This window comes from Bombina bombina, chromosome 1 (assembly GCF_027579735.1).
Source record: "Bombina bombina isolate aBomBom1 chromosome 1, aBomBom1.pri, whole genome shotgun sequence".
In the NCBI taxonomy this organism is placed as follows: Eukaryota; Metazoa; Chordata; class Amphibia; order Anura; family Bombinatoridae; genus Bombina; species Bombina bombina.
Genome location: NC_069499.1, coordinates 201,448,275 through 201,469,895, shown reverse-complemented (window position 1 = coordinate 201,469,895; position 21,621 = coordinate 201,448,275). Strand labels below are relative to the sequence as shown.

Genomic DNA, 21,621 nt, shown 5'->3' with positions numbered 1-21,621 from the left:
GCTTTACATGGATTTTCTGAGCCAAACCTTTTTTTTTTTACAGATTTACTATAAAAATATGCATTGTAATCAATGTTCACACAAAAGGTGCGCAGTAGTGGGATGCGCACCTTAACACTTGGTGTAGCGCAGGCAGCTTGTCAGGCCGCATAACACCAGAAGGATGTGGAAAGTAAAATTTGGCTGCCGTTGTTCTAAAGTTAGTTGTCTACCGCGTAGGAATGTGACTACCGCGTCACTTCCGGTAACTTTAATCAGCTGCTGGAGGTTTGTGGCACTCACTGCTCATGCGCTAGAGGCCCAACCTCCTACAAACAGCTGTTTAAGGCCGAATAGGTGACAACTTACTTTAGAACATCGGTATTGTAAAGTAAGTTGTCTACCGCATAGGAATTGCCGCCTGATCGCTCTGTCCTTCTCTCCATAACACAGATTTTATTGTGCAATAATTTTGAAAGTTTGTACTTGCTGTATTTAGTTCCTTTTTCTCCGTTCTATACCTTTATAGCAATATCTCAAATTAGTCAACGCTGTACTGTGCTGTATTTTTGCGTTTTCTGAAGTACAGCGTTGACTAATTTGATATATTGTTATAAAGGTATAGAACAGCGAAAAAGGAACTAAATACAGCAAGTACAAACTATTTAAAAATTATTGCAAAATAAAATCTGTGTTATGGAGAGAAGGACAGATTGATCAGGCGGCAATTCCTACGCAGTAGACAACTTACTTTAGAACACCAGTGTTCTAAAGTAAGTTGTCACCTTTTCTGCCTTAAACAGCTGTTTGTAGGAGGTTGGGCCTCCAGTGAGCGCTGTTTATTGTGCCTATGCGCAGAGAGCGCCACAACCCTCCAGCAGCTGACTACACGTCACCGGAAGTGACGCGGTAGTATAATTCTTATGGTAGACATCTTAATTTAAGACACCGGTAAAACTGAGCCGCAACACGGCATGACAGTGCACTGTCAAACAATCAGAAACCATTTATCAGAGACGGGGAGTCTTTAGACGGAGCGGACTATTAAAGATCCAGTAGGAAACGTGGCTAAATTTGGCACTAACTCTACATCTGACATATGACACTGTTCTGAAAATGGTTCTGACTTAGAAATTGCAGAAGCAGTGAGACGCGGTTTGGTTAAAAAATTAATAATTCCAGAGAAGTTTACAAAGGGAGCAGGCCACCAAGACCCAGAATAGAGGAGCAGGGACAAAGCCGCAATGAACTTGCTGGAGACTTAGAGGGTTTGTATGCTGAATATTAAGAGACGCAACCCACAACGGCTTCATTGCTTGCAATCTGTATGTCTTCTCTGCCTGCCCGTCCGGAGAGATAATTGTCCACTGGGCCTTCGCCACAAACACCCCCTGGACACCAGCTAATGCAGGCACTGTACTGGGTGAACCCCACTCTTTTATACCTTTCTATTTTCAAATGCACCCTACCAAGGCAAGATAGCACAAAGACCCTGAATGGTTGGACCAGAGCTCTGCAGGAATCAATTTTTTTGTGCTATATAAGTTTGTCCCATAGATAGATAGAAAGATAGATAGACAGATAGATAGACATACAGACAGACAGATAGATTTTAGCAACTCTGTACTTTCTCAGGGCCACACACAAGCGGCATCAAGCCTGCACGCAGAAAAAAATAATTGCACACAAGGAAAATAAATAAGAGGATACATTGATTGTAATTTAATTTGAATATAGTCAATGTTGTGTAAACTGTAAAATACTATAACATTATAGTTAATTACAGAAGAGTTCAGCATTAAAGGGATATTCCAGCTAAAATTGGAAACCACATGGGTGCATTTCGTTATTGAACAGAAGAAATTTTGTAATGTACATGTATTAGCAAAAATGCTTCTAATAAAAACTATAGCTGTTTCAAAAGTTTAAGTATGCACTGTGCACCAGCATTTTAAACACAGCACTTGCTCAGTTAGCCTAAGGTGCTTGTACCATCTGGTAATGACTTAATTTGGTAATGGCTGACATGATACAAGCTCCACTGATGATCTGAGCAGCTGCATTATTTAAAATGTGGGTGCAGTGACAATATCTAGCCATGCTTCACATGCCCAGAAAAATGTTAACACTAAAACAATGATAACTTTTACTAGAAGCATTTTTGCCAATACATGTATATTACATATATGTTTCTGATTAAAGATGTAATAAATCTATGTGCATTTAAATTTTAACTGGAATCTCCCTTTAAGAACACAGTTATGCCACAACAGAAATTTGTACTGCCAAGTGTGTCAAGGTCTAAAGTTTGATAAGTACTGATCTAGATATGACTACTAGTGGGCAATACAAACTAAAGATTAAGCATGATGAATATTTAGCAAATTAGTTTAACTTCGGCAGAATGTTTCTCTATCCTTTTGGCTAAAGCAAACCAATATTCAGATATTCATTTGCAAAGTTAAAATAAATCCACATTCTGTATACAAGCTTTAAAACATACCTGCTTAATACTTTCCTGGAGCTGAATATTTTCTTCTATATTATCTTGGAGGGAGGTCTCGATTCTCTCTTGGTTAATCTCAAACACCTTTAGCGTAGTACGTATCTGCAAAAATAAAATAAAATACTTATCTAACTTGCCTGTTGCATAACTAAGTAATGTAAACTGGAGCTCAAAAAAAACATAATTTATGCTTACCTGATAAATTTATTTCTCTTGTAGTGTATCCAGTCCACGGATGATCCATTACTTATGGGATATTCTCCTTCCCAACAGGAAGTTGCAAGAGGATCACCCACAGCAGAGCTGCTATATAGCTCCTCCCCTCACTGCCATATCCAGTGATTCGACCGAAACAAGCCGAGAAAGGAGAAACCATAGGGTGCAGTGGTGACTGTAGTTTAATTAAAATTTAGACCTGCCTTAAAAGGACAGGGCGGGCCGTGGACTGGATACACTACAAGAGAAATACATTTATCAGGTAAGCATAAATTATGTTTTCTCTTGTTAAGTGTATCCAGTCCACGGATCATCCATTACTTATGGGATACCAATACCAAAGCTAAAGTACACAGATGATGGGAGGGACAAGGCAGGAACTTAAACGGAAGGAACCACTGCCTGTAGAACCTTTCTCCCAAAAACAGCCTCCGAAGAAGCAAAAGTATCAAATTTGTAAAATTTGGAAAAGGTATGAAGCAAAGACCAAGTCGCAGCCTTGCAAATCTGTTCAACAGAAGCTTCATTTTTAAAGGCCCAGGTGGAAGCCACAGCTCTAGTGGAATGAGCTGTAATCCTTTCAGGGGGCTGCTGTCCAGCAGTCTCATAGGCTAAACGGATTATACTCCGAAGCCAAAAAGAAAGAGAGGTTGCCGAGGCCTTTTGACCTCTCCTCTGTCCAGAGTAAACAACAAACAGGTTAGATGTTTGACGAAAATCTTTAGTAGCTTGTAAGTAAAACTTCAAGGCATGGACTACGTCTAGATTATGCAAAAGACGTTCCTTCTTTGAAGAAGGATTAGGACATAATGATGGAACAACAATCTCTTGATTGATATTCTTGTTAGAAACCACCTTGGGTAAAAACCCAGGTTTTGTAAGCAGAACTATTTTATCTGAATGAAAGATCAGAGACTCTCCGAGACTCTCCGAGCCGAGGAAATAGCCATCAGAAAAAGAACTTTCTATGATAGAAGTTTGATATCAATAGAATGAAGGGGTTCAAACGGAACCCCTTGAAGAACTTTAAGAACCAAGTTTAAGCTCCATGGAGGAGCAACAGGTTTAAACACAGGCTTAATTCTAACTAAAGCCTGACAAAATGCCTGAACGTCTGGAACTTCTGCCAGACGCTTGTGTAAAAGAATAGACAGAGCAGAAATCTGTCCCTTTAAAGAACTAGCTGATAATCCTTTGTCCAAACCCTCTTGGAGGAAGGACAATATCCTAGGAATCCTAACCCTACTCCATGAGTAATTCTTGGATTCACACCAATGAAGATATTTACGCCATATCTTGTGGTAGATTTTCCTGGTGACAGGCTTTCGTGCCTGTATTAAGGTATCAATGACAGACTCGGAGAAGCCACGCTTTGATAGAATCAAGCGTTCAATCTCCATGCAGTCAGTCTCAGAGAAATTAGATTCGGATGATTGAAAGGACCTTGTATGAGAAGGTCTTGTCTCAGAGGCAGAGTCCATGGTGGAAAGGATGACATGTCCACTAGGTCTGCATACCAGGTCCTGCGTGGCCACGCAGGCGCTATCAGAATCACCGATGCCCTCTCCTGTCTGATTTTGGCAATCAGTCGAGGGAGCAGAGGAAACGGTGGAAACACATAAGCCAGGTTGAAGAACCAAGGAGCTGCTAGAGCATCTATCAGCGTTGCTTCTGGGTCCCTGGACCTGGATCCGTAATAAGGAAGCTTGGCGTTCTGGCGAGACGCCATGAGATCCAGTTCTGGTTTGCCCCAACGATGAACCAATTGAGCAAACACCTCCGGATGGAGTTCCCACTCCCCCGGAAGAAAAGTCTGATGACTTAGAAAATCCGCCTCCCAGTTCTCTACACCTGGGATATGGATTGCTGATAGGTGGCAAGAGTGAGACTCTTCCCAGCGAATTATCATGGAGACTTCTAACATCGCTAGGGAACTCCTGGTTCCCCCTTGATGGTTGATGTAAGCCACAGTCGTGATGTTGTCCGACTGAAATCTGATGAACCTCAGGGTTGCTAACTGAGGCCAAGCTAGAAGAGCATTGAATATTGCTCTTAACTCCAGAATATTTATTGGGAGGAGTTTCTCCTCCTGAGTCCACGATCCCTGAGCCTTCAGGGAGTTCCAGACTGCACCCCAACCTAGAAGGCTGGCATCTGTTGTTACAATGGTCCAATCTGGTCTGCGAAAGGTCATACCCTTGGACAGATGGACCCGAGATAACCACCAGAGAAGAGAATCTCTGGTTTCCTGATCCAGATTTAGTAGAGGGGACAAATCTGTGTAATCCCCATTCCACTGACTGAGCATGCATAATTGCAGCGGTCTGAGATGCAGGCGCGCAAATGGCACTATGTCCTTTGCCGCTACCATTAAGCCGATTACCTCCATGCACTGAGCCACAGCAGGGCGCGGAGTGGAGTGAATAACACGGCAAGCATTTAGAAGTTTTGATAACCTGGACTCCGTCAGGTAAATTTTCATTTCTACAGAACCCTTGTGAGAGGAGATAGAGAACTCTTTTCTTCGTTCACTTTCCACCCATGCGACCTCAGAAATGCCAGAACTATATCTGTGTGAGACTTGGCAATTTGAAAGCTTGACGCCTGTATCAGGATGTCGTCTAGATAAGGAGCTACCGCTATGCCTCGCGGTCTTAGAACCGCCAGAAGAGAGCCCAGAACCTTTGTAAAAATTCTTGGGGCTGTAGCCAACCCGAAGGGAAGAGCTACAAATTGGTAATGCCTGTCTAGAAAGGCAAATCTCAGGAACCGATGATGATTCTTGTGAATCGGAATGTGAAGGTAGGCATCCACTGTGGTCATGTACTGACCCTCTTGGATCATGGGTAAGATGGTCCGAATAGTTTCCATCTTGAATGATGGAACTCTGAGGAATTTGTTTAAGATCTTTAGATCCAAAATTGGTCTGAAGGTTCCCTCTTTTTTGGGAACCACAAACAGATTTGAATAAAAACCCTGTCCTTGTTCCGTCCGCGGAACTGGATGGATCACTCCCATTACTAGGAGGTCTTGCACACAGCGTAGGAATGCCTCTTTCTTTATCTGGTTTGCAGATAATCTTGAAAGGTGAAATCTCCCCTGTGGAGGAGAAGCTTTGAAGTCCAGAAGATATCCCTGAGATATGATCTCTAACGCCAAGGGATCCTGAACATCTCTTGCCCACGCCTGGGCGAAGAGAGAAAGTCTGCCCCCTACTAGATCCGTTGCCAGATAGGGGGCCGTTCCTTCATGCTGTCTTGGGGGCAGCAGCAGGCTTTCTGGCCTGCTTGCCCTTGTTCCAGGACTGGTTAGATTTCCAGGCCTGCTTGGATTGAGCAAAAGTTCCCTCTTGTTTTGAAGCAGAGGAAGTTGATGCTGAACCTGCCTTGAAATTTCGAAAGGCACAAAAATTAGACTGTTTGGCGCTTGATTTGGCCCTGTCCTGAGGAAGGGTATGACCCTTACCTCCAGTAATGTCAGCAATAATTTCTTTCAAACCAGGCCCGAATAAGGTCTGCCCCTTGAAAGGAATGTTGAGTAATTTAGACTTTGAAGTCACGTCAGCTGACCAGGATTTAAGCCATAGTGCCCTACGCGCCTGGATGGCGAATCCAGAATTCTTAGCCGTTAGTTTAGTCAAATGAACAATGGCATCAGAAACAAATGAGTTAGCTAGCTAAAGTGTTCTAAGCTTGTCAATGATTTCAGTCAATGGAGCTGTATGGATGGCCTCTTCCAGGGCCTCAAACCAGAATGCCGCCGCAGCAGTATCAGGCGCAATGCATGCAAGGGGCTGTAAAATAAAACCTTGTTGAATAAACATTTTCTTAAGGTAACCCTCTAATTTTTTATCTATTGGATCTGAAAAAGCACAACTGTCCTCAACCGGGATAGTGGTAGGCTTTGCTAAAATAGAAACTGCTCCCCCCACTTCCTAAATATAGGAGGGGGGGAAAACGGCACACCGGGTCTATCCCACTCCTTACTAATAATTTCTGTAAACCTTTTAGGTATTGGAAAAACATCAGTACACACCGGCACTGCATAGTATTTATCCAGTCTACACAATTTCTCTGGCACTGCAATTGTGTCACAGTCATTCAGAGCAGCTAACACCTCCCCAAGCAATTCACAGAGGTTCTCAAGCTTAAATTTAAAATTAGAAATCTCTGAATCAGGTTTCCCCGAGTCAGAGATGTCACCCACAGACTGAAGCTCTCCGTCCTCAGGTTCTGCATATTGTGACGCAGTATCCGACATGGCTCTTAAAGCATCTACACGCTCTGTATCTCGTCTAACCCCAGAGCTATCGCACTTGCCTCTTAATTCAGGCAATCTGGCTAATACTGCTGACAGGGTATTATCCATGATAGCAGCCATGTCCTGCAAAGTAATCGCTATGGGGGTCCCTGATGTACTTGGCGCCATACTAGCATGCGTCCCTTGAGCGGGAGGCAAAGGGTCCAACACGTGGGGAGAGTTAGTCGGCATAACTTCCCCCTCGACAGAACCCTCTGGTGACAATTATTTTATAGATAAAGACTGATCTTTACTGTTTAAGGTGAAATCAATACATTTAGTACACATTCTCCTATGGGGCTCCACCATGGCTTTTAAACATAATGAACCAGTAGTTTCCTCTATGTCAGACATGTTTGTACAGACTAGCAATGAGACTAGCAAGCTTGGAAAACACTTTGCATCAAGTTAAACAAGCAATATAAAAAACGTTACTGTGTCTTTAAGAAAAACAAATTTTGTCAAAATTTGAAATAACAGTGAAAAAAGGCAGTTACACTAACGAAATTTTTACAGTGTAGGTAACAAGTTAGCAGAGCATCGCACCCACTTGCAAATGGATGATTAACCCCTTAATACCAAAAACGGAATAATAAATGAAAAAAAACGTTTTTAAAACTAGTCACAACCGAAATAGCCAAAAATGCCATTTTCGGCCCAAACTTTCTGCGGCCGAAATTTCGGTGCATCCCTAGTCACAACAACTGCCACAGGTCTACTGTGGTTGTTACCCTCCTCAAACACGACTTTTGAAGCCTTTTGAGCCCTTCAGAGGGAAGTTGAGTGTCTCTGTCTGTAATTTTAGCAGTGCAGAAAAACGCTAAAATAGGCCCCTCCCACTCATATTACAACAGTGGAAAGCCTCAGGAAACTGTTTCTAGGCAAAAATCAAGCCAGCCATGTGGAAAAAAAACTAGGCCCCAATAAGTTTTATCACCAAGCATATATAAAAACGATTAAACATGCCGGCAAACGTTTTAATCTTGCAATTTTATAAGAGTATGTATCTCTGGTAATAAGCCTGATACCAGTCGCTATTAAATCACTGTATTTAGGCTTAACTTACATTAATCCGGTATCAGCAGCATTTTTCTAGCAAATTCCATCCCTAGAAATATGTTAACTGCACATACCTTATTGCAGGATAACCTGCACGCCATTCCCCCTCTGAAGTTACCTCACTCCTCAGAATATGTGAGAACGGCAGTGGATCTTAGTTACTTCTGCTAAGATCATAGAAACCGCAGGCAGATTCTTCTTCTAATGCTGCCTGAGATAAAATAGTACACTCCGGTACCATTTAAAAATAACAAACTTTTGATTGAAGTTAAAAAACTAACTATAATACACCACTCTCCTCTTACTACCTCCATCTTTGTTGAGATGCTCTGGGTGATCCTCTTGCAACTTCCTGTTGGGAAGGAGAATATCCCATAAGTAATGGATGATCCGTGGACTGGATACACTTAACAAGAGAAATGTGAGTCATGCAACAACATAATCCTAACTACCACCTGTCTCAAAGACTGTTGATATAAGTACCCTTAAAGTATTGCTGATAGTCTGCACTCTTGTGCTGTCTATATACTCATGGACTCCACTGTATAACGTAGAAATTAGAGATAGGCCCAGCACTCACCATCCAATTTAGGGTGCACGCTACAGGGGTTTCTGCACCAACCCCAGGAGTAGACAGTATTGTAGAAAAGAGCAGCAGCACCACACTTTAGGAAATTTTAACTGCTTTTAATGATGAAACATACAGAAAGACAACGACGTTTCGGTCATCAACTGACCTTAATCATGATTAAGGTCAGTTGATGACCGAAACGTTGTTGTCTTTCTGTATGTTTCATCAATAAAAGCAGTTAAAATTTCCTAAAGTGTGGTGCTGCTGCTCTTTTCTACAATACTCTCCACTGTATAACAGCACCATTAGCCTAATACATTGTGGCATCACATTACCTGGAAGAAATATTTCTAAAACGTTGTTACCAGCTCAAGGATTTTTTTGGGAAAACACACAACACTTTTAAAAGGTAGAAATGTTATACAACTAGACATGGGGCCAATTATCTATTCCTCACCAGATCAGACGTGGTTTTTCATTCTGACGCTCGCAGGGGCTGCCCTGGTGGCATTATCTGAAAAAGAGTCAGGCCCTACAAGTGGAGAGTTGTCTCCTATTGAAATGAATGCTACTTGCTAAAAAAAAAAAAGTAAACTTCACTTGTGTAAGGTAAAGTTAGCAGTGAGCACAATGTAAATCACACTGCTCTTCTTTCTGCGTATAGCATCTTACAATCGCCTATATTTTCGTATGCATGTGTTTTTCTATTAGGGTTCTAAGTATTTTGTCACAGACTTGCCACCTTTTCTTTTGCGAGTCAAAACAGTGAGAACTATAGTGCAGAAATGTTTATTGAATTACGCTGGGATTTAAGACAAAATTTCATACACGCCCATGGAACCCTTTGTATTTTGTATGTGTACTTTGCACATCAAGTAAATTAAAATTACGATTTACACTGTGCATAATTTATTCATGTGTAATTCACATACAAATGTTAAATTTTGATAAAATATGATGTTTGGTGAATAATTTTGTTACGATTTTTGATGCACCTTAGGAATACAATTTTTTTACTGTGTATTTGTGTGTGAATGGTTCAATTATTCATTTTGTGTGATTTTTAAATTATGAATTTAATTGTGCACTTTTGAAAATTATGCCACTCCTTCCCATTAAGACACCCTGTTTTCAAGGTAAAAAGTGGCTTTATAGAATATCACTAGGGTAATAGAAGGACCAGCAAGCATTCTTATAGAATCCAACCAGCTCAGAGACCTTTACAGAATTGGCCTCTTAATTACGTACACTCCTACAAAGCACTGCTAGCTAATGTTTTTCTTTATGGCCGTGGGCTGAATACGAGAAAAAAAGAGAAAAAAGAGTAGGAAAAAAAAGAGAAAAACAAAGAGGAAAAAAAGTGAGAGAGCGATAGATAGAAATTGATAGATAGATAGATAGATAGATAGATAGATAGATAGATATAGAGGTAGAAAGAGAGAGATAGATAGATAGATAGATAGATAGATAGATAGATAGACCCAAAAATGGATGAGAAGAAAGCATTGGACCATTCCTAAGTGGCCTATTAATCCAGAATTGATTCCCATTGATTATTTGTAGAAAAAGATAAAAAAAAACCTACCAGATGGGAAAAGCACCCATCAAACCTAAGAGAACTGCTGAAGTTTGCTCAAAAACAGTGAGCCAAAATCCCAGTTGAAAAGTATAGAAATCTTATTCAGAGCTACAGAAAGCGCTTGATTGCCGTTATTGTCTCCAAAGGCTGTGCTATTGTTAGGTTAAAAGTACCAATATTTCTCTTTTGTTTTACTGTTTAAAATGTGAAGTTTCTGTTCTACTACATTTGAAATAAAGAATTGGTAGATACCAAATACTTTTGTCAATTTGTACTTAGTTCAGAGAAAATTGTGCGTTTTCCTTAAAAAGTGGAAGGGTACGACCACATCTGTGTGTGTGTGTGTGTGTGTGTATATGTATGTATGTGTGAATATGTGTGTGTGTGTGTGTGTGTGTGTGTGTGTGTGTGTATGTATATATGTGTGTGTATATATGTGTATATATATATATATATATATGTGTGTGTATGTGTGTGTGTGTATGTATGTATGTATGTATGTGTGTGTGTGTGTATGTATGTATGTATGTATGTATGTGTGTGTATGTGTGTGTATTTATGTATGTATGTATGTGTGTGTGTGTGTGTGTGTGTGTGTGTGTGTGTGTATATATATTTTTTTTAGATTGTATTTTGCAGCCCCTCTTGTGAAAACCAGAGTATTTACATGATGATTACAATTTTTACGTGTTATGAGCAGAGGTGGGGGTACTCAAAAGCCCTACATAACTGTTGATTTAACAATACTACTATTGTATACTTACCTCTTCTTTTTGAGAACTTCCATTGTTTATTTCTTCTTCCAGGGTTCTTATTGTGGCATTCATTTCAGCAAGCTGCAAAGTCAGACAGATTTATTAAGAAAAACAAAATCAGAAGAGTTGATTTAATTCATTTTATATAGTGTTCATAACTCCTATACGAGGCTAACAGGGAAATTTAAAGAGGCATAAACCTAAATACTATAGGACTACATGGCAGTGAACCAGCAGTTCCCATTTTTTTGTTTTAAAAGTAAAACTCTCAGTTATCATATGAAATTTGGTTGCAAAGATAAACCAGGACAAAAAAAGAACAAAAAAACTGCTCATTTATGCAGTTTCATTTAATGCTTTGGTGGAAGGTAACATTTAAGCTGTTAAAGGGACAGTCAACACTAGAATTTTTGTTGTTAAAAAAGGTAGATAATCCCTTTATTACCCATTCCCCAGTTTTGCAAACACACTTATAATAATACGCGTTTTACCTCTGTAATTACCTTGTATCTAAGCCTCTGCAAACGGCCCCCTTATTTCAGTTCTTATATTTTACATAATTCCTGTTTTTTATTTGTCAATTTCAGTACTGCTTTTAATTCTATTATTCCGGATTTACTTTTTGTTAAATTAAAACAACTTAATGTGCCCTTTTCCGTATGCCAAAAGTTTTTTAACTAATCGGACATAATTTGTTAAAGTGAATCGGCAGACTTCCAACCCTGTCCTCCTTAGTATTGGTGTCCCACAGGGTCGTGTTCTTTCTCCCCTGCTCTATTCCTTATATACCAAATGCGTTGTACTTCTGCAAATGAATTTGTGAAGTTATTGAAATTTGCAGACAACACTACTCAGAGGTTATCATAGTGCACGTGCAAGCAGAGGCTTACTGCTAGCCTCAAAAATTCAGAAAAGCAACGCAGCTTCACAGCACTGTTACAAAACAGCAATATTTATTGCAGAATATAGATCCAACAGCAATGTTTCAGGCTCTCAACCCTTAGTCATGCTAGCATGAGAGCCCAAAACGTTGCTGTTGGATCTATATTCTGCAATAAATATTGCTGTTTTGTAACAATGCTATGAAGCTGCATTGCTTTTCTGAAAAACAGAATTTATGTTTACCTGATAAATTACTTTCTCCAACGGTGTGTCCGGTCCACGGCGTCATCCTTACTTGTGGGATATTCTCTTCCCCAACAGGAAATGGCAAAGAGCCCAGCAAAGCTGGTCACATGATCCCTCCTAGGCTCCGCCTACCCCAGTCATTCGACCGACGTTAAGGAGGAATATTTGCATAGGAGAAACCATATGGTACCGTGGTGACTGTAGTTAAAGAAAATAAATTATCAGACCTGATTAAAAAAAAAAACCAGGGCGGGCCGTGGACCGGACACACCGTTGGAGAAAGTAATTTATCAGGTAAACATAAATTCTGTTTTCTCCAACATAGGTGTGTCCGGTCCACGGCGTCATCCTTACTTGTGGGAACCAATACCAAAGCTTTAGGACACGGATGAAGGGAGGGAGCAAATCAGGTCACCTAAATGGAAGGCACCACGGCTTGCAAAACCTTTCTCCCAAAAATAGCCTCAGAAGAAGCAAAAGTATCAAACTTGTAAAATTTGGTAAAAGTGTGCAGTGAAGACCAAGTCGCTGCCCTACATATCTGATCAACAGAAGCCTCGTTCTTGAAGGCCCATGTGGAAGCCACAGCCCTAGTGGAATGAGCCGTGATTCTTTCGGGAGGCTGCCGTCCGGCAGTCTCGTAAGCCAATCTGATGATGCTTTTAATCCAAAGAGAGAGAGAGGTAGAAGTTGCTTTTTGACCTCTCCTTTTACCGGAATAAACAACAAACAAGGAAGATGTTTGTCTAAAATCCTTTGTAGCATCATCAGTAATTTCTCCCTCAGACAAAACCTCCCTGGCCCCATCAGACTGGGTTAGGGGCCCTTCAGAACCATTATTATCAGCGTCGTCATGCTCTTCAGTATCTAAAACAGAGCAGTCACGCTTACGCTGGTAAGTGTTCATTTTGGCTAAAATGTTTTTGACAGAATTATCCATTACAGCCGTTAACTGTTGCATAGTAAGGAGTATTGGCGCGCTAGATGTACTAGGGGCCTCCTGAGTGGGCAAGACTCGTGTAGACGAAGGAGGGAATGATGCAGTACCATGCTTACTCCCCTCACTTGAGGAATCATCTTGGGCATCATTGTCATTGTCACATAAATCACATTTATTTAAATGAATAGGAATTCTGGCTTCCCCACATTCAGAACACAGTCTATCTGGTAGTTCAGACATGTTAAACAGGCATAAACTTGATAACAAAGTACAAAAAACGTTTTAAAATAAAACCGTTACTGTCACTTTAAATTTTAAACTGAACACACTTTATTACTGCAATTGCGAAAAAACATGAAGGAATTGTTCAAAATTCACCAAATTTTCACCACAGTGTCTTAAAGCCTTAAAAGTATTGCACACCAAATTTGGAAGCTTTAACCCTTAAAATAACGGAACCGGAGCCGTTTTTAACTTTAACCCCTTTACAGTCCCTGGTATCTGCTTTGCTGAGACCCAACCAAGCCCAAAGGGGAATACGATACCAAATGACGCCTTCATAAAGTCTTTTCTAAGTATCAGAGCTCCTCTCACATGCGACTGCATGTCATGCCTCTCAAAAACAAGTGCGCAACACCGGCGCGAAAATGAGGCTCTGCCTATGATTTGGGAAAGCCCCTAAATAATAAGGAGTCTAAAACAGTGCCTGCCGATATTATTATATCAAAATACCCAGATAAAATGATTCCTCAAGGCTAAATATGTGTTAATAATGAATCGATTTAGCCCAGAAAAAGTCTACAGTCTTAATAAGCCCTTGTGAAGCCCTTATTTACGATCTTTATAAACATGGCTTACCGGATCCCATAGGGAAAATGACAGCTTCCAGCATTACATCGTCTTGTTAGAATGTGTCATACCTCAAGCAGCAAGAGACTGCTCACTGTTCCCCCAACTGAAGTTAATTGCTCTCAACAGTCCTGTGTGGAACAGCCATGGATTTTAGTGACGGTTGCTAAAATCATTTTCCTCATACAAACAGAAATCTTCATCTCTTTTCTGTTTCTGAGTAAATAGTACATACCAGCACTATTTTAAAATAACAAACTCTTGATTGAATAATAAAAACTACAGTTAAACACTAAAAAACTCTAAGCCATCTCCGTGGAGATGTTGCCTGTACAACGGCAAAGAGAATGACTGGGGTAGGCGGAGCCTAGGAGGGATCATGTGACCAGCTTTGCTGGGCTCTTTGCCATTTCCTGTTGGGGAAGAGAATATCCCACAAGTAAGGATGACGCCGTGGACCGGACACACCTATGTTGGAGAAAGTTTAACCTGTCTCAAAAACTGTTAACTTGTTTTTATTTAGCCATCATGAATCAGTTTTATCATCCTGTATTTTAACCTGGTATAGCTCTGCTACATTATTATAAAGGAGAAACTACACCAAACTGTGAGATCTGCAAAATCTGATTCATCTCGCCCTGGTCAAGGTTGAGTGTTTTACGAACTTGGACAAACTGATTTCTGAATAGTTATTTACCCAGGCTTCATTGGTATGATACATTTCTTTAAATAAACTATAGTCTCTTTGTGAATATATTTGATGATTCATTTTTTTACACTGCAAATTTTATGTGTTTGTTCCTTGTCATCTGATACCTTCTGCACCATGAAGAATTCCTTGTACATTTTTTTTATATATATACTTGGCGAATAAATGATTCTATTCTATTCTATAAGCCTTATTCACATATCAATTCCCTGCTTCTATCAAAACAAGCTGTGTATTGTTAGATCACTTTACAGGTAATATCTGAAATATAATATTAATGTAAGGTAGGGCCCTGCAAATTAATGTCTTATACGCTATCAAGCAAGAAGGACATTAATATCTAGCTTTTCTTAATAAAACATAATTTATGCTTACCTGATAAATTCCTTTCTTCTGTTGTGTGATCAGTCCACGGGTCATCATTACTTCTGGGATATAACTCCTCCCCAACAGGAAATGCAAGAGGATTCACCCAGCAGAGCTGCATATAGCTCCTCCCCTCTACGTCAGTCCCAGTCATTCGACCAAGAATCAACGAGAAAGGAGTAACCAAGGGTGAAGTGGTGACTGGAGTATAATTTAAAAGATATTTACCTGCCTTAAAACAGGGCGGGCCGTGGACAGATCACACAACAGAAGAAAGGAATTTATCAGGTAAGCATAAATTATGTTTTCTTCTGTTATGTGTGATCAGTCCACGGGTCATCATTACTTCTGGGATACCAATACCAAAGCAAAAGTACACGGATGACGGGAGGGATAGGCAGGCTCATTATACAGAAGGAACCACTGCCTGAAGAACCTTTCTCCCAAAAATAGCCTCCGAAGAAGCAAAAGTGTCAAATTTGTAAAATTTGGAAAAAGTATGAAGCGAAGACCAAGTTGCAGCCTTGCAAATCTGTTCAACAGAGGCCTCATTCTTAAAGGCCCAAGTGGAAGCCACAGCTCTAGTGGAGTGAGCTGTAATTCTTTCAGGAGGCTGCTGTCCAGCAGTCTCATAGGCTAAACGTATTATGCTACGAAGCCAAAAAGAGAGAGAGGTAGCAGAAGCTTTTTGACCTCTCCTCTGTCCAGAATAAACGACAAACAGGGAAGAAGTTTGGCGAAAATCTTTAGTTGCCTGCAAGTAGAACTTGAGGGCACGAACTACATCCAGATTGTGTAGAAGACGTTCCTTCTTTGAAGAAGGATTTGGACACAAGGATGGAACAACAATCTCTTGATTGATATTCCTGTTAGTGACTACCTTAGGTAAGAACCCAGGTTTAGTACGCAGAACTACCTTGTCTGAGTGAAAAATCAGATAAGGAGAATCACAATGTAAGGCTGATAACTCAGAGACTCTTCGAGCCGAGGAAATAGCCATTAAAAACAGAACTTTCCAAGATAACAATTTTATATCAATGGAATGAAGTGGTTCAAACGGAACACCCTGTAAAACGTTAAGAACTAAGTTTAAACTCCATGGCGGAGCAACAGCTTTAAACACAGGCTTGATCCTAGCTAAAGCCTGACAAAAGGCCTGGACGTCTGGATTTTCTGACAGACGCCTGTGTAACAAGATGGACAGAGCTGAAATCTGTCCCTTTAATGACCCTAGTAATACACGGAGGTTCTCCAATTTAAATTTAAAATTTGAAATATCTGAATCCAATCTGTTTGGATCAGAACCGTCACCTACAGAATGAAGCTCTCCGTCCTCATGCTCTGCAAGCTGTGACGCAGTATCAGACATGGCCCTAGTATTGTCAGCGCACTCTGTTCTCACCCCAGAGTGATCACGCTTGCCTCTTAGTTCTGGTAATTTAGACAAAACTTCAGTCATAACAGTAGCCATATCTTGTAATGTTATCTGTAATGGCCGCCCAGATGTACTAGGCGCCATAATATCACGCACCTCCCGGGCGGGAGATGCAGGTACTGCCGCGTGAGGCGAGTTAGTCGGCATAACTCTCCCCTCGCTGTTTGGTGAAATTTGTTCAAATTGTACAGATTGACTTTTATTTAAAGTAGCATCAATACAGTTAGTACATAAATTTCTATTGGGCTCCACCTTGGCATTGGAACAAATGACACAGATATCTTCCTCTGAGTCAGACATGTTTAACACACTAGCAATAAACTTGCAACTTGGTTATAATCTTTTTTAGCAAAAACGTACTGTGCCTCAAAGAGGTACTAAACGATTAAATGATTAAATGACAGTTGAAATAATGAACTGAAAAACAGTTATAGCATCAAACTTTAAAACAACACAACTTTTAGCAAAGGTTTGTTCCCATTAGAAAAATAACAATAATTAAATTTGACATAAAAATTACAGAGCAACGTTTTTATTCACAGTCAATATAAAATTCTCACAGCTCTGCTGAGAGAATCTACCTCCCTCTAAAGAAGTTTGAAGACCCCTGAGATCTGTCAGAGATGAACCGGATCATGCAGGAAATATAAGAGTAACTGACTGGAATTTTTTGATGCGTAGCAAAGAGCGCCAAAAACGGCCCCTCCCCCTCACACACAGCAGTGAAGAGAAACGAAACTGTCATAATTAAAACCAAACAACTGCCAAGTGGAAAATAATGCCCAAATATTTATTCACTCAGTACCTCAGAAATGTAAACGATTCTACATTCCAGCAAAAACGTTTAACATGATAAATACTTATTAAAAGGATTAGTGACTTTTAACAGAGTAGTTCCGGTGAAATACCATCCCCAGAATACTGAAGTGTATACATACATGACATTATAACGGTATGGCAGGATTTTCTCATCAATTCCATTCAGAAAATAAAAACTGCTACATACCTCAATGCAGATTCATCTGCCCGCTGTCCCCTGATCTGAAGCTTTTACCTCCCTCAGATGGCCGAGAACAGCAATATGATCTTAACTACTCCGGTTAAAATCATAGTAAAAAACTCTGGTAGATTCTTCCTCAAACTCTGCCAGAGAAGTAATAACACGCTCCGGTGCTATTGTAAAATAACAAACTTTTGATTGAAGTCATAAAAACTAAGTATAATCACCATAGTCCTCTCACACATCCTATCTAGTCGTTGGGTGCAAGAGAATGACTGGGACTGACGTAGAGGGGAGGAGCTATATGCAGCTCTGCTGGGTGAATCCTCTTGCATTTCCTGTTGGGGAGGAGTTATATCCCAGAAGTAATGATGACCCGTGGACTGATCACACATAACAGAAGAAAAACTACATTTATAGATTGTGCAAAGAGGGCTACACATACTGTACCTCATCATCTAGCTCTGAGCTAAACCTTTTCTCTTCCTCAAAAGCATGTTCCAGTCTACGAATGTTCTCCTCCAAGTCTAAATTTGTAGACTCAAGATTTTCCTGTAAAGTCTTAAAAACAGGATTATAATAAAACTCTGAAATTAAAACACCAATTAAAGCAAAGAAATTGTCATGGCTTAAAGGGACATTAAACTGCTGAGTACAACAATATTATTCCTCCAGTGCCAGCAGCTCTCTTCAAAGCTGTTCACTTATTTTAAACCGTTCAAAAGTGCAGTTCTGCATTTTCACACTGGGCCGCCATCTGGGAATTTAAGTGTTCGTGTACCCTCTGACAGAAGTGGTGCACATTCACAGATCAGTGATATTAGCTGGATCAGTGTGCACAATACAGAGCAGGAACTGTACATTTGGCAATAGCTGCATTGCTATATTATTATTTCTGAGGGTTTTTTTTATATTTTTTATTCAAATTTTAAACTGCAAAAATGTAACTCTTCTGCTTACTAGTGTGCAAGCTAATCCAAAAACAACATTTATGGTTACCTGATAAATTATTTTCTTTCCTGTCATGGAAAATCCACAAATTCATTCATTACTGTTGGCAAAGACACCCCAACGAAAGCTTACAAATATTCCTCCCACTTCCCCTACTCCCTCAGTCATTCAGCCGATGAAATAAGGAATAGTAGGAGAAACACTAGGGGAACAGAGGTGCCAGAAGATAAGAAAAAAATTCCTGTCTCAAAATTACAAGGCGGGTTCGTGGACTCTCCATGCCATGTAAGAAAATAATTTATCAGGTAAGCATAAATTTTGTCCACAAATTCATTCATTACTGTTGGGAATCCAATACCCAAGCTAGAGAGGACACAGAATGAACCGGGAGGGAAAATAGGCAGACTGACCTAATCTTAAAGGGCCACTAAACCCAAAATCCTACTTTCATGATTCAGATAGAACATACACATTTAAACAACATTACAATTTACTTCTATTATTTATTTTGCTTCATTTTTTAGATATCCTTATTTGAAGAAAAAGCAATGCACATGGGTGAGCCAATTACATGAGGCTTCTATGTGCAGCAACCAATCAGCAGCTACTGAGCATATCTAGATATGCTTTTCAGCAAAATAATATCAAAAGAATAAAACAAATTAGATAATAGAAGTAAAATAGAAAGATGTTTAAAATGGCATTCTCTTTCTAAATCATGAAAGAAAAAATGTGGGTTTAAGGCACCACTACTTGAAGCGCCTTACACCCAAAAGAAACCTCAGTTGAGGCAAAAAAACCTCAAATTGTAAAAGTTTGAAAAGGTATGTAAAAACAAAGGAACCATAGAAGCTTCATCCTCCAACATCTAAAAAAAGGACAACGTGCAGAAAGAATGAGCCTTAATCTTATAATATCTCCTTTAGAATATTTGAAACCTGATTCAAACAGCGGGAGCCAGATGCTCTATCCTCTAAGCCCTTAGGAAGCTGAAAACCAGCTTCAACATAAGACAGACTAAATACACTTCGCATTCGAGAAGGAAAAAAGAATGCAGTGGCCTTCTGACCCATGCACTTACCAGAATCCAAAACAAGGAAAAGATGCTCCTTAGAGCAAAAATCTAGATTGATAATTACGATGAGAGACAACTCTGGACAGAAAAATAACTAGGAACATAAAACGGCCCTATCCGATGAAAAAAAACAAGATAAGGGAAAATACACTGCAAAGCAGAAAACTCAGAAATTTTGCAAGCAGAGGATAAAGAGTAACATGTACAGGATGCATAGGCTCAAACAGAGCCTGATGAAGAACCTGAAGAACAAAAATAAGGTTCCAAGGAGGAGCAAAAGGCTTAAACACTGGTCTTACTCTAACCAGGGCCTAAACAAAGGGCTGAACATCAGAAAGATTAACTAATATGTTAGTCCAAAAAAAGGAAATTTATGCTTACCTGATAAATTTGTTTCTTTTACGATATGACGAGTCCACGGATTTCATCCTTACTTATGGGATATCACCTCCTGGTCAGCAGGAGGAGGCAAAGAGCACCACAGCAGAGCTGTATATATAGCTCCTCCCTTCCCTCCCACACCAGTCATTCGACCGAAGTTAGGAAGAAAAAGGAAAAACCAAGGTGCAGAAGTGACTGAAGTTTAACAAAAGTAAAGACCTGTCTTAGAAAATTACAGGGTGGGCCGTGGACTCGTCATATCGTAAAAGAAATAAATTTATCAGGTAAGCATAAATTTCCTTTTCTTTTACAAGATATGACGAGTCCACGGATTTCATCCTTACTTATGGGATACAATACCAAAGCTATAGGACACGGATGAAAGGGAGGGACAAGACAGGAACCTAAACTGAAGGCACCACTGCTTGAAGAACCTTTCTCCCAAAACCAGCCTCAGATGAAGCAAAAGTTTCAAATTTGTAAAATTTGGAAAAAGTGTGAAGAGACGACCAAGTTACAGCCTTGCAAATCTGTTCAACAGAAGCATCGTTTTTAAATGCCCATGAGGAAACCACAGCCCTAGTGGAATGAGCCGTAATTCTTTCAGGAGGCTGCTGTCCAGCAGTCTCATACGCCAGACGGATAATGCTATTCAGCAAAAAAGAAAGAGGTAGCCGTAGCTTTCTGACCCCTACTCTTTCCAGAAAACACAATAAATAAAGAAGATGATTGACGAAATTCTTTAGTCACCTGTAAGTAAAACTTCAGGGCACGGACCACGTCCAAGTTATGCAACAAACTCTCCTTCTTAGAAGAAGGATTAGGACACAATGAAGGAACAACAATTTCCTGAATAATATTCTAAGTAGAAACAACCTTAGGAAGAAAACCAGGTTTGGTACGTAAAACCACCTTATCAGAATGAAAAATAAGATAAGGAGAATCACATTGTAAAGCCGAAAGCTCAGAAACTCTGCGAGCAGAAGAAATAGCAACCAAAAATAAAACTTTCCATGATAATAACTTAACATCTATGGAATGCATGGGTTCAAACGGAACCCCTTGAAGAACATTAATAACGAAATTCAAACTCCAAGGAGGAGCAATTGGTCTAAACACCGGCCTGATTCTAGTCAGAGCCTGGCAAAAAGATTGAAAAACCGGAACATCTGCCAGACGTTTGTGTAAGAAAATAGAAAGAGCAAAAATCTGTCCCTTTAAGAAACTTGTTGACAACCCTTTCTCCAATCCTTCTTGGAGAAAAGATAAAATCCTAGGAATCCTAACCTTACTCCATGAGTAGCCCTTGCATTCGCACCAATAAAGATATTTACGCCATATCTTATGGTAAATCTTCCTAGTAACAGGCATACGTGCCTGAATCAAAGTATCAATGACCGAATCAGAGAACCCCCGCTTAAATAAAATCAAGCGTTCAATCTCCAAGCAGTCAGCTGCAGAGAAATTAGATTCAGATGATGGAAGGATCCCTGAATGAGAAGGTCCTGCCTCAATGGAAGCTCCCACGGTGGCAGAGATGACATGTCTACCAGATCGGCATACCAAGTCCTGCGAGGCCACGCAGGAGCTATGAGAATCACTGAAGCCCTCTCCTGTTTGACTCGAGGAATCAGCCTGGGATGGAGAGCAAACGGAGGGAACACATAAGCTAGATTGAACGACCAAGACACTGCCAAGGCATCTATCAGTTCGACCTGAGGATTCCTCGACCTGGATCCGTACCTCGGGAGCTTGGCATTTTGACGAGACGCCATAAGATCCAGTTACGGCCTGCCACATCTGAGATTCAGGTTGGCAAAGAC

The 21,621-nt window shown here is 40.2% G+C and overlaps 1 protein-coding gene across 1 annotated transcript in view; it reads right to left on the bottom strand.

The window, feature by feature from the left end:
• The window catches only part of MIA2 (MIA SH3 domain ER export factor 2), a 598,301-nt gene that overhangs the window by 254,515 nt on the left and 322,165 nt on the right, over positions 1 to 21,621 (bottom strand). The window contains exons 12-14 of the mRNA XM_053711462.1: positions 17,842 to 17,952; positions 10,974 to 11,045; positions 2,483 to 2,587 (exon numbers count right to left, since the gene is read on the bottom strand). Coding sequence (XP_053567437.1) covers positions 2,483 to 2,587; positions 10,974 to 11,045; positions 17,842 to 17,952 — 288 coding nt within the window. The remainder of the gene's footprint in view (positions 1 to 2,482; positions 2,588 to 10,973; positions 11,046 to 17,841; positions 17,953 to 21,621) is intronic.